At 46.1% G+C, this 13,742-nt stretch overlaps 1 protein-coding gene and 1 long non-coding RNA gene across 2 annotated transcripts in view; one reads left to right on the forward strand and one right to left on the reverse strand.

Moving 5' to 3' along the window:
* Window positions 1-5,365, reverse strand: part of LPCAT2 (lysophosphatidylcholine acyltransferase 2) — a 33,765-nt gene extending 28,400 nt beyond the window's left edge. The window contains exon 1 of the mRNA XM_064519507.1: window positions 5,180-5,365. Coding sequence (XP_064375577.1) covers window positions 5,180-5,329 — 150 coding nt within the window. The 5' untranslated portion in view covers window positions 5,330-5,365. The remainder of the gene's footprint in view (window positions 1-5,179) is intronic.
* LOC112984390 (uncharacterized) overlaps window positions 1-13,742 on the forward strand; it is a 591,798-nt gene that overhangs the window by 795 nt on the left and 577,261 nt on the right. Inside the window, exon 3 of the long non-coding RNA XR_010391380.1 lies at window positions 8,922-9,112. This is a non-coding gene — a long non-coding RNA (uncharacterized LOC112984390). The remainder of the gene's footprint in view (window positions 1-8,921; window positions 9,113-13,742) is intronic.

Raw genomic sequence — 13,742 nt, forward strand, 5'->3', positions numbered from 1 at the left:
AATCTAAAGATTTACACAGTGGCTAATCAAATAAATAGTTGTAAGTGATCTGCTAAGTTCCCATTTTGGAAGTTAAATCCGAATGCTCTCTAGTCACAAAACGCCAGCAATTGTCAAGCGGATTTTACTGGGGTGAAGGAACGGGCGAGTTTTTGTGAGGACGCAGTGCCAGAGGAGGCGGCGAGTTTGGACTAGCCGACCTGTGAGCTTCACAATTTCCTTAAAAAAACTACAACTGAGCAACAGCATTCCTCTCAAAACCAGCCTTTCTAGTCTGCTCTTTAGAAATGACGAGTTAACTGTGCAGGAAAAGCAAGGCTCAGAATAATAAGCGAGTTTTACAAAACTTTACAAAAGTTTGCAACTTATATACGTGAACTATGATTATTAAGCAACAGAGTGGATTTTAGCTTACCTCTCCCCTCTAAAAGGAGTAAGTGTTTGTGGTACATTTGGGAGATAAGCATTTCTGAGTGTTACTGATCCCATTCTTTGATGTACTAGGTTTGGTCTAATTTCCCCTCCCCAGACACAGTCCTTTCCCATCACCCACATTCCTTCATTCTTGTCATACTACCATCGTACTGCAGCTCAGCATTCAAAAGAGCCTCTGGCCTTGGTCTCTAAAGCCTGCAGTACCAACAAGGTCCTGTCTAAACAGGAACTGTGGCCCTTCGGTACTGGGGTCTGTGCTCCAAAAAGCACAGTGACAACACACCAGACACAGAAGGGGATACTCAGCGTAAGTAAATGGGGATGAGAAGCGTGCGTGCTGTGGTGCTACTTATGTCCTGTAAGCACCGCAGCGTAGCAAGTTTCCAGGAGAGATGTGAGCATCCCCCAGGGGTTTCGTGCAATGGAGAATTGTGAATGTTAAATTTCACAGCTATGATTAGTCTGTTCTTGAAGCATACAATGTTTTTGCTATAAAAGTCGTGTATAACTAGCTATGGATGTTTAACCAGGACCAGAGGCAACAGGCCAAACTGAAACACAGGAAGGTCTGTCTGAATGTAAGGAAAAGATTTTTTTTACTGTAAGGGTGACAGAGCACTGGACCAAGGTTGCCCAGAGAGGTTGTGGTGTCTCCATCCTTGGAGATATTCAAAAGCCCTCTGGACACGGTCCTGGGCAACGTGCTGTAGGTGACTCTGCTTGAGCAGGGGGATTGGACGAGCTGATCTCCAGAGGTCCCTTCCAACCTCAACCATTCTGTGATCTGGTGAACTCTAACTTCATGGACAACAGGAAAGGGGCTGCTCGGGATCACAGAAGGGGATGCAGTAGCTGGGTCTCAGAGATTTAGCCTTGGGGATATATTGTTCTTACCCTCTCTTGCTGCCTATCACAGAGAATGTGAAAAAGTCGGGTAATGAGTTAAACCAACCAAGATGTCTTGCTTGTCTCCCAAAACCCAATGAATATTCTTTCCTCCATATGTGTCCTCTTGTAGATGATCTACAGCCACAGCTCAACACTTCATTTCAATTCAATAACGCAGGATAGGCAACATCAGCATAAGTCAGTGTGTTTTGGTTTAAACTATCTTTTTCTTTATGAAAAAAGGGAGGGAATATATATGCACTGACCTACAATGAAAATAAAGGGTGCAGTAACAACAACAACAAAAAAACTCCCTCAAGACTTTGATAAAGTCATTAATCTATTTTAGGCAGATGCACAGGTGGCACTGATGTGCTGATGCAGGCTAGTGGCTTTCCGGGTCACTGTGTAATGAGGCAGAGCTGAGTTCTGCTCCGTCAGCTGCCGAGCAGGGTAAGAAAAGGACAGACAGAGAAAGGTCAAGGTAGGTTAAGAAAGAAAAAGTGCAGGAGGAAAATATACAGGAGAAAATACAAGTTTAGGAGTTACTAAATAGGATCAGACCCATTCCAGTTTCTGTATACAGTAATTACAGAGAGAATTATGTTGAGTCATCTGAAGAACCCTTCCCCAAGTTTGGGGTCACCTGTATACTTTTTATTTAAGGGGTCTACACTGAACACATAACCTGTCACTGCTGCACCTAGTACTTCTTGCAGCGTAGGTCCCTGTCCCGCTGCAGACTGACCCTCGAGTGACACATGGGGTTACGCTGTCAGTGATGTCAGGGAAGGGGAAAAGCAGCTTTATCAGAAAGCCACAGCATCCAGTCTGAATTTCCGCTCAACTTCAGCTGTCGGCAGGTTATCGAGGAAGCGGCATAAGAGCCTAAAACACCGTGAGCAGATGTGCTGCCGTCCAAAGCAGCACACGCGGAGCACGGCAGGGCCTCCAAGGCGCGTCCGCGCGCGCCCTCGCTCCCGGCTGCCAATCTGCCTCTTTACTTTGACGTTAAAAATATTCCCGCTTTTAACATGCTGGCTTTTTCCACTACATACTTGACCATTACATAAATCCACAGAGCACCTTTTCTGAATAAATCTGAATCATTACTAATAATGATTTAACTACTACTTGGGCTTTGCAGTGCGATTCTGACGTTAGGAGGACAAGTCGGCAATGAGGATGAACAGAACAACAACAAAAAAAATCCCAGGAACAAATTGCCCCCCATTTAAGTCAGGGGATGGAAACTTGAAGGATTTTAATAATGCTTTTAAAATCTTGTTTTGTGCATGCAGATGTTCAGCACAGGACAGCTGATCCGTGTTTTGTATACACCAAAGAAACAAAATCTCACTGGCTGGTAAACTATTAGCAACTTAAGGATTTACAAAAAAACTTGTAAAATCCACTCCACTTTTTAGTCTGGCTACAACCTGTTTTTATAGTTGAAGCTGAGTCAAATGCCAGCAGCTAACCTGTTTCATTTTCCTGCTCCATTCGGTAGGGGATCGCAGTCTTGCCATTCAAGGAGCTCACCAACCTACGAAAACCCAGCTTTGACCTCCAGAGAGGGTTTTGAGAGTACCTGTTTCTATCAATGTTTGTTAAAGGAGTAATCTAGCTTGGGGGACTGTAACAAAACAAGCAAGAATCAAGATGTACTACACTTGACTTAAATGGAAGGAGAAGGGACATTTCCCTTCGTTCAGGTTTAAAGTAACACTCTGGTAAGGCTCCAAGTCCCAACTAGCCTGGTATACATTGCAGGGCGGAAGAGGAACAGGCATTTAGAGGATAAAGGAGACAGTGGGAAGTGTCCTACAGTCCTCACAGCTGCAGGGAAAAAGAACAGGAAGGAGCAACAGTGAGACACCCTACAAAAAGTTTGCATCTCTCTGCACATAGCTCTGTTGTGATGTGCTTCAAAGTTCAGTGCCACTGGGCCCTATCCCAGCTGGGTGCTTTTCTTTCCAGGTGCGTTGTGGAGTTATGTATGGAGCGCACCTTGCTTTAAAACATACCATCTGTTTTTTATCCCTTTCTCCTGAAGGAAAAAAATTAGGATGTATTCATTACAGATAAAGTGGAGATTGAAGGCTAAAGCTGCAAGCTTCCAAAAGCAGTCTGTGCATCCTCTACAGAGAGCCACACACACAAAGCTGCCCATTTCTGGGATCACGTTAAGAAACTGGTACTCTTTATCTTGGGGCTCATGCCTACAGATACTGAATCTGATTTAACACCTGAGAGGTGTGTAAGGCTGCTAGTAAAATATAAGGCAAAAGACTAAAATTGTTTTCCACGTCCCTCGTATTTCCTCTACCCCGCTACCTCCAGGGCAAGCGTTGTTTGTAACCTGAGGAAGCACTATATAAAATAGAAAATATTTAGCTGCACATCAGCCTCAGGCATTTCAAAAAATCAGCAGAAAAAGCTGCAAGTTAGTCCACATACTGAAATGCATATTGTCTTCCTTGAGATCTCAGTTCATATTTGGTTCATCAGCTCAGTTTTTAAAGAGAAGATTAAAAAAAAAAACCAAAAGAAAACCCCCAAAGCCCAGGAATGTGATGCTTGCTTTCTTGCTGGTGGAGGTGCCCACACAGCCTTGCGCGTTCCAGCGCTGCGCTGGCCCTGCCTCCGTCTCCGCAGCGTGCTAACTCGCCTGGCTCAGTGACGCCGGACAGGGAAACTGGTGATACCCTTCTTGTTGTCCATGCTGCAGTTTGGGACCAAGAGATTAAACCCCCTCCCCAAAAGTAAACAGCCTGCCCCCAAGAAATGAGACTTAGAATCAGTCTAAAGTGAGTTAACTGTCTTAAATGGGATTACTGTAAAAAAGGAGAAGTTATTTTATATTTTTAGCCTATCGTATCTGGGAGAAGTTCTCCTCCTCCTCGCTCTCAAGCTGAGGCCTCTGAGCCAGCAGCTGGCATTGCATTCCTGAGATTAGAAGAGCGTGCAGGAATTCTGTTTTCCCCAGAAATAACACACTACTTGAAACACTAGTGCAAACCTTGTTTAAAGGCTCGCTGCAAAACTCGAGATGAAAGCTGCAGTGTAGGGTGGCCAGGCCTGCGTGCGCGTGTTGCAGACGAGCCCTTTGCACGTCCTGCAGCGGAGGGCTAGAACTTCACTTCCAAACATCGTGACTTCTCATGCCAAACATCTTTTGCATCTTTGCTTTGACCATACAAATGCCCTGTTCTCACTTCCCTATCACTAACCCAGATGAGGAAGCAAACTAGGCAGTACTTGGCAAGGAAATACTCTTACCACATTTCTTTTCCTGGAAAAGATAGAGCTATACATGTACTTACTGTAAAGCTTTCTAGGGTGTTTTTATTATTTTAAATATGAATCTCAACTCTAGTGCTGCGGCTGGATCCATCGATGGGACCAGGCTCAAACCGCAGCGCTCCTGTCAAACGGGCACCCGGCAGGAAGGAGGGCCATTTCCAGGGACCAAGCGGCAGCTTTAAACGTTTATTTACACAGCCACATCCACCTACTGGAAAGCGGCATTTTAAAGTGAGCGCTCAGCCTGAGAGCACGCTGGTGACAACCCTTCGATTCTGCGGGAAGAAATCCATGCTGGCATAGACAACTTGACAGGGGAGGATTAAAAGAAAAAAAGGCACCGCAGCCAGCGTCTGACAGCGCGCAGCTTCAGCGTGCAGCTGCCCCCGCAGCGGCGCCAGAGCCCGGCTGGCCCCCGCGGCCCCGCGCACCCCCGCCGCGGGCAGCGCCCCCGCCCCGGCCCCGGCCCCGCCGCGCCCCCCGGCAGCGCAGCGCAGAGCAGGGCAGGGCAGGGCGCGCCCCGCCGCCGCTGCCGCCGCCGCCGCCTTACCCGCAGCTTCTCCCCGGCGCTGAGGCGCCGCGGGTGGACGAAGGGGTTGGGGACGGTGGGCGGGTAGAAGGACTGCTGCCGGGGCAGCGGCAGCACCCGCTGCGCCATGCTCCCGCCGCGCCGCGCCGCCTCCCGCCGCCCAGTGCGCATGAGCCGCCGCCGGCGCCGGGGCGCTCCGGCCCTGCCCGCAGCAACCCGCCCGGCCCGGCCCGGCCCCGCCTCAGCCGGCCCCGCCCGGCCCCGGGGCAGGTGCCCTCGGGGGGGCAGGTGAAGGGCGAACGGGCCCGCGTGTGACTGTGTCGCAGGCCCGTGGCGGCCCTGAGCCTCGCCTGGCCTGGCCCGGCCCCCGGAGGAGAGGGGCTTCGGGCAGCGGCGCCCAGCCCGCGCAGGCCCTTCGCGCCCCTGCCCGCCCCTGCCCGCCCCGCCCCGTGCGCTGCCGTCGGGCGCCGAAGCGTGCGGGCGAGCCCAGGCGGGCCGCGGCCGTCCCTGGGGGAGGACGGGCAGCCCCAGGGGCTCTGCCGGCCGCTCGCCTCCCCCGCGGTGGCAGCGCCGGGCTGACCCACCCCAGAGGCGTGAGTGCTGCAGGCGCTGCGGCCCTGCTGCTGTGCAGCGCCCCGGGGGGTGACCAGCACTGACGGCTTGTGGCACGGGCAGTGCTCGGTGTCAGGGTGGTCTGTTGTGTGATAGGTAAAGAGGGCAGATACCGCAGCATGCAAAAGCAGTCGTTGCCAGGAAAAGAAAGGCCCAGGGCAGACGTTGAGGTCTTGAGGAGGTGGGCTCTAGGGGCCATAGAAATCTCCCGTTTTTGCTCTGTATTGATACCGACGAGCTGCACGGGCAGGGACAGCTGCTGCGGGGCGGGCTGGGGCGGGCAGGCCGGCCGCAGAGCAGAGGTGGGGACCTGGTGTGCCTTGAGGAGCGCTGTAACCTTGCCCAGCTCCTTCCCGTCAGTCCGGCGCCTTCAGACTCGCCTGCGGCTGGCTGCCTCTATTTTCAACCCCAGGGGAAGTTTCAGCCTGACCGTATTTAGGAAATGCCTTTTCAGGTTCTCACGCCACGCTGTTAGGACGGCGGAGGCGAGCCTGGTAGCCACCAGAGTCCTGTTGTGCCGTTGCTGGCTCCTGGCCCTTGAACAGCACTGGTTCGGACACCTCGTTTGGCTGTGGCACTCCTTCCTCTCTCACGGCTGTCCTTCAGGCGGAGGTTTCAGTCCTTCCTTTAGTGCAGCCTCGCTCCGTTTTTGCTGTACAGTTTACGTTCCTTAACAGAAATAGTCACGTAAGCCTCATGGTTCAGTTCCCAGTTTGATATCGCTGCTTCCACAAAGATATCATTAGGATTTCTGTTTATTAATTATTACAAAATTATTATTTGTGTTTTGCCATTGCGAGTGCTTAAGGAGTGATCATAGCAATAGATTTGGGCAAACTGACGCCTGCTTAAAACGGGAGGAGGGCAAGCGTAGGCTCTCCCTTGGCAGGTTTTCAGGGTCACTCAGTGGCTGCCAGTCCTTGCAACCAGCACTGTCATCAGAGAAGAACAAAGAACTGTGTATGAACCAGTTCAGCATAATTCTCACAGAAAGTAAGGCTAGAGGGGAACTCGAGAGAAGAAGGATCAATTCTACATCCGTCGTTCTTGACAGATGATATTTAGAGCTCTTCTAAAAAGCCTGCGACTTTCCCTAGCTGATATGTTCCAGCACTTTGCTGGTAATATCATGAGACAATTTTTTCTAATACCTAAGTAGAGTCTTTCTCATTGCAGTTTAAGGCCATTCTCAGTGAAGGTGGAAACTGCTCACTTCCCTCTTTGCAGCTACTTTTTGCACATTTGAGTGGTGTTTTTGTGGTTCTTTTAAGTCTTCACTAGACTCAGTAGACTAAACAGCCTTTCCCCCCCCCAGGTCTTAGATTCTAGATATCTGACTGTTCTTAATGTTTTCCTCTGGCCTTTCCCTAACGGGTCCATGCCTTTCTTGAAGTACCCAAGCTAGAAATATTACTCCTGAGGAGGGCTGACCAGTGCTATTTAGCGGGCAGGGAGGGTTGATTTGTGTCCCACACGTAATATTTATATATCCCTGTATAGTGTCTGCTTTTTTTCTCACCAGCCTGACCCTGTGACTCGCACTATGATTCATTATAATGCCTAGATCCATTTCTGGACAAGTATTTGTTGTTTGCGGTCCGGAGTCCTCAGAATAATACACTGCATTTGTCCTTATCAAATGACAATACTGATTTTACTTCTAGAACTGGGAGATACTAAAACATCTGGTTTTACAGACATGATGCTTTTACTATGTAGAAAAATCTGGTTTTGGTGATGTGTACCTTTGTGGAAAAAAACCAATAATATTGATTATAAATATTTTGCTCTCTTAAGGCCGATGCTGTTAGCCATAACATCATCAAAAAGGCTTAACTTTGCAGCCGCCGAGATACAAATACAGTGTACTAAAAATGTTTTAATGCTCAGAATATGTGAGAAGGTCAAAAGGACAAAAGGTTTTACATGCAGCCATGTGTAATTCATTAGTCTGAATTGATAGCAGTGTCTCTTTTGGATAATAACTACTTTTTAATCTGTGAGTCTATGGTAAAACAAACCTTGATCCATGGTCTGCTAACACAGAGCACTACCAAGCCGTTGTGAACCTGATGTCTTTAATCATGACAATTTTCCTCCACCGAAAGCTGCCTGTGGTGCTGGGGATGGGCATTGTGAGAGCAGTAGCAGTACCTGGTTTCTAATTACTTTTTTAGATTGAAGGAGTAGCCTTAATTCTGCATGCCTACAGGAAGATATACTCTCTCCCTGAAGATCTTTACCCAATATTGTCTTGATTCTGCCCAGAAGTCTGTTGCCATTACAGTAGTGACCCCAGAGAAGGTGTAACTTCTGTATTCAATGGAGGTGAATCATATTAGTGGTACCTGGCAGCCCAGTAAACATTTCCATGGCATAAGACAGGGATTCTTGTCTCAGATAAACTGACACAGCTTTTTAAAAGTCTGTGGAGATCTATAGTTTGTAGTGTAAATTATATATATAGGTTGAATTACATTAAGATTGTTCCCTCTGCTGCTTCTGGGACAGTTTATTCTCTCTTTTTGGCATATTTAGAGCGTACTCCAACATTATCTGTCTATTGTAATGATGTTAAATAAAGCCAAAGTAATTTCAGTATTTATTGGTTATCTGAAGTGTGAGATAGACAAAATTACATATCACAAAATATGAAATCCTTGCAAACGTTTTTTAAATCTTTCAGAAATTCCTAATCTGAACCTTAAGCTACGAGAAGTTGTCCTTTTTAGCATTTCCCTGACTAATTCTCCTGATTACCTCTGCTGTCTTACCTTTAGAAAACACACTCACAAGGGCATTTTGATAGAGAAATTGAAAATCCCCTTCGTATTTGAATTGCTCCCTGCTTGCATGAGACAAAAATGCCCCATCTTGTGGCCAGAGTGCTGTAAGAAAGGGCACTGCTGCACCGGAGATGCAGGGCAGCATCTGTTCCCTGCTGGAGAGGAAGGCTCAGCCCTTCCTCAGGGACTGGCTGCAAAACTTCTTTATGCAAAGTACCACCACGATTAAATGTACTGGTTCTCATTATTCCCTTACTTTCTGTGACATTAAGTGCAAACTACTTGAGCCAGATGGTTATGAGAACAGAAATAGATTCCCACTATATTTCCCCTGTCAATTGAACCAGCCCTTTCTTGCTTTCCAGGCCATGGTCCCCTAATGGCAGTTGACTCTCTGCATCCCTCCTGGACCAAAGCCAACTAATTCCTTCCAAGAGGAAATCTGGGTGCAGCTGATGGCATGTTCTCTCCAGGGAGCAGTACAGCCAAATACTGTAACGCAAGTCACATCGAGTCTGTGTCTCTGCGTCCAGGACAGTCTTCCGGTACTATTCTGGTAAGCCATGTACCTGCAGAGGTCTTCGTGCCTTGGCCTTGCAATACACAACCTCAGGATCAAGCTTTGTAAATACTGTTGTGGCAGGCTGCCACAGAGATTTTGAACTAAAAAGCTTCAAACATTTTTGATAATTATATCCCGGGATCAGAAGGGCGTTGTGTGAGGCTGCAAGAAGATTCTGGTTTAGTGCTAAGCAGTGGGGACATACTTGTCTGCCTCCTTGTAGTCCAGAGGGATAAACATGGTCTGTTGTGCAGACAATATTAGTTGCGATTGTGGATAAAATACTTACTAAGGAAGAGGAATTAGAATCACTCTGTACTGTTCCAAGATCTGTACTCAAAAAGGACAAACTAAGTGGCAGACCTTGGGGAAAAAGAGAGACCTGATTGCAGAAGGTAACTGAAAGAAACTTTACTCAACAGTGTCAAGAACTAGTGTCTATTTAGCATTGAATAAAAAGTGCCGTTCATTGGGATGTTCAGTGGGCTGGGAACGCAGGCTCTGAGTCGTTAGGGCTCTATCAATCAGTGTGAGTTTGCTGGGGATCTAGATCTGCACGTCTCTCAGTAGAATTTAATGTTTTAGTGCGACTTAAAACAAGAGAAGAGGAGTTCAGGCCTGTTCCCTTCACAGTGCTCAGGGAACTGCAGGCCGGAGGATGTGCTGAAGGCATACGTGTATCCATCCAAGCCGGCACACGCGTGTGGATGCATACGCATGCACGTGCATGCATGTATACGCAGACACACACACTTTCTTCTTCTCTTTTCCTTTGAATCTGTTCCAGAGATACATGTATCCTGGAGTTTTCCTTTTGTGTTAAATAAAACTAAAACACATCTAAAGCTAAGCTTTCTCCTGGGTGTTCCTAGATATTTCTTCGTACAAAAATTCCTTTCTCTGCCTGTTTCCCTTGTTCCCAATATATTTACCTTCTGTGCTAGCCTTACATCCTTTATGTCGATGCGTGTAGGTCTCACACACTCTTTGCCTGGACGTTTTGCAAAGGATTCACTACATCTGAGTGTTGCTTCTAGCTGTTGTTGTTAGGGGGAAGTTGTTGTCCCCACTCTGTTGAAATTTGAGAGTCCAGTCCAGTCTCTGGCATAGGTAAAATAGTCTAACAATATGCCTTTGTGGTACACCGAAGGGGGAAGCGTCATGCTAGGAGAGGTCCCTGAAGCTGCTTCTGCTGCATTCCTTTCTCCTTGCTCTGCTGAACTGACAGAAGGCAGGTAAAAGCAGAGGCAAGAATCTGGTCACTTAAGTCGGCAAGTCATGCCTGATAATGACCTCCACAAAGGCAAGCACTTAAGTAAATGCTTAACTTGCATGTTTTTAGTCCCACTGAAGTAAGTAGGACTTGTGTTAGATTTTGGGGCCTAGACAGGGAAAAGATTGCTGAGCTAGCTCTGTTAACAAGTTAGAAAAAATACATTAGCATTTGGTCTTGCTGATGCTGACTGAAAATAAAGGTAGTATTGACTCTGGGAATCCACTGGGGCTGTCCCTCTGGAGAATCCTCATCTGAAGTTCCTCACCTGAGGTGGCTGCAGGACTGGACAACTTGACAAGAATTTCTTTTCTATTTCTTGGGGTAAGAAAAGCTTCAGATTGATGATGGAGGATCTCCAACTCCCAGTGCTCTCAAACTGGCACCTTCCCTGATTATTGAATTCACTTGAAAACAAAAGAAAAAAGTAGATTTACAAGAAAAAGAGAGACTCCAGTGAATTGTGTGAGAATGAGATATAAAATTAACTGGTTTTTTTTTCCTTTGAACTGAACCCAGGAGCCTCAGTAAAGTTTACCCTATTTAAAGCATTAATTAGGGAGCTGACTGTACATAAAGATAAAACAGAACTCTTAAAGAAGTCTCCAGGGACTCCAAAAAACCCAGTTTTGTCTACATGAGGCAAAAGAATTTTAATTAGAAGCAACTGAATTGAAGTGAACTGATATGAGCAACAAAAAGAGAATTTATCCCACAATGTATTCAGGGAACATAATTGAATGTTCATTAGCTAAGAGTTATATACTGACTGTTAATGAGCAGAAATGAATATGTATTATTTCTTATTAAGCTGGAAATGTATGGAACTAATTGCATTTAAATATAGTAGCTATAAAGCTGTGTTTATTAAGTGTCACTACTAAGAACAGGAAAGGCATGTAGGTGGATTTGTATTCTTTACTGCAGTATCATTTTAAATATTTATTATGCTAAGTGGTATTAATACACTGCTTTCTGTGGAAATGGTTATTATATTGTGCTAGTAGGACTTGGTGATGCCTTCATTTGGATAGGATTTATGCTTTGTTTATTATAAAGTAGGGGAGGCAACATAGCCAGCAGAAGCTCTTGGATTACTGTAAAACAGCATTATAATTCTTGCTGCTCGTAATGAGAGTCCTCTGTTATTCATGATCAAATGGCACTTGGCTTATTGATAGTTTGCCTTGGTGATAATCTCATGGGAGAGTTTTGGTAAGGTTTCTTTGTTGAAGAATTACAGAAGAAAGCTGTCTTGTTATAAGATGTGTTGCTAGAAGAGTAAAGTCACTTTGCATTAGTGCAGGGGCTGGAATGGGCAGCTGAGGCGAACGTGCTGTGGGTGCACCCAGGAAGGGACTGTGCCCGCCTGGAAAAGCTTAGGGTTAGGTTAGGGTTAGGTTGGAAGCTGGTAGTGCGTAGTGGCCCCTTTATTTTAGGCGAGGACAAGGGTGGCAGTAAGAAATGGTAGCAGAGGGTGCAGGAGGAAGGGCGAAGCGGAGGGAAGGGGTGACGTAGCTGGCCAGAGCCTTAGGGCAAAGTGTGAAAGGGGAACTCTGGCTGTCCGGCAGCGGAGCTGGCCCTCGCTTTCTCCCCTCTTTGCAGTTTTGTGGGACGAGGGGCTGTGACAATGTCGGCACATTTTACGGCTTTGACAACGGTTTCAGTGGTCTGTTGGGAAAGGAGGGGGCAGTGGAGGGCAAGGGAGAAGCAAAGGAGCAGCAGTAGCTTGAGTGGGTGCAAAGCAGCAAGGAGGGAAGAAGTGCCACAGGCGGAGGGGCCTTAAAAATCACTCAGCAGAGGCCCAGCCGGTGGCTTCCCAGCGTTGCCTTAGCTTGTCTTCTGCGGGAGCTGCCGTGGCGCGCTGGGCCGAGAGACACCTCGTCCTGACCGGGGGGCTGCAGGCAAGGCTGGATGCAGACCCGCGGTTATTCGAAGGAGCTGAAAGGCCACTGTTCTCCTGCATGACAGAAAATAGGTATTTTCACCTCGGAAATCAGATCCTCTTGCGCCTTTTCAAATTGAAGAATGTCCTGCGGCTGCGTTCAGGGAGGGCTAGCACGTCTTTGAGCTGGTCTGTGCCGTTTGGGATCGTTGCTGTAGGCGGTGATTTGGGGGAATTTAGTTTGCTGTCTTCCTGCTTAAATGGAGAAGGTATCTTGTTGGGTCAGTGCTTCTGCCACCTCTGATTTGAATTTGAATTGTTTTGATGTTGCCACTTACTTCCTTCAGATAAAGTTTTTACAGCTGCTTATAGAAAACAGTGGTTCTACCTTTACTAATCCAAATTTATGTTTATCAATCATACAGATAATTTTTTTACCACAATTTACAAGTTTCTTTAATAGCAACAAGTGCTTATGTTCATTTTCTGGAAGGTTGCAACTTTTTTCATATTCACAAGAGGGCGATAAATCCCTAGTCATCTTTATTCAGCCTCTGTATTAGTGATTCGCGTGTTACTGTAAAATGTCACAAAAAGCAGCTTGCTGTCAGTTAACTGATATAACTGTGTAACATATTGTGACTTTTTCTTTTGTTTTATGGGAAGTTTAGGCTAGGCTTTGCTCATTTCATAGTACAGCTATTTATAGTATTCCCTCCACTATTGCAAGTGTTTTCTTTGTGGTATGCATTTACTAGTACTCCATTCAGATGAATTTCAAGTGCCTCAAATAATGTGATTTCCAGCATACTCTTCAGGAGAGTTTCCCACAGCCTAAAAGTTGTTGTTTATGTTTATTTTTATCTCATAGTGCAACTATTTTTATAATCATCAGAATTTTCCATTTCTTAACTTTAATCCTTTGCTTCAATTACAGTGACTCCTCTGTTGCACCTCTTCTCTTAATTGCAGTATTATTTCATCTAAATACATACACCATAACTTTAAGCCTTTTTGTGTTGATGATAATAATATGGGCATAGTGCTGTGATTTCTCTATTAGTATAGACAATTTTGTCATTTTAGCTATGTATCATCCTTTTCTTTTAAATATTTAGATTTATTCACTTTCACATCCATTCTCTCTCTGCAGTAATTTCTGTTTTGCATTGTTCTTTTAACAAGAATAGCTTCAGTGGTTTTATGTGGAATATCTTTAAGAGTAGGGGAAGGCAAAAGAACAACTGGGTCACTGCTGAATTCTTTTGTGTCTCTCTTGACGTTACGTGAGCTCCTTCCAGCGCCTGAGTTTGAAGGAGCTGGACTCCTTCCAGGTCTTAGGTTCCAAGGACCCAGCCCATGCAATTTTTAAGCTGTCAGTATTAGAACAAATTCTTAATAATTTATGGCATAGTGTGGCCTCTGAAGAATATTTTCACTGTCTCAATATGAAAAATAAATAAATG

This window comes from Dromaius novaehollandiae, chromosome 13, assembly GCF_036370855.1.
Source record: "Dromaius novaehollandiae isolate bDroNov1 chromosome 13, bDroNov1.hap1, whole genome shotgun sequence".
Taxonomy (NCBI): Eukaryota; Metazoa; Chordata; class Aves; order Casuariiformes; family Dromaiidae; genus Dromaius; species Dromaius novaehollandiae.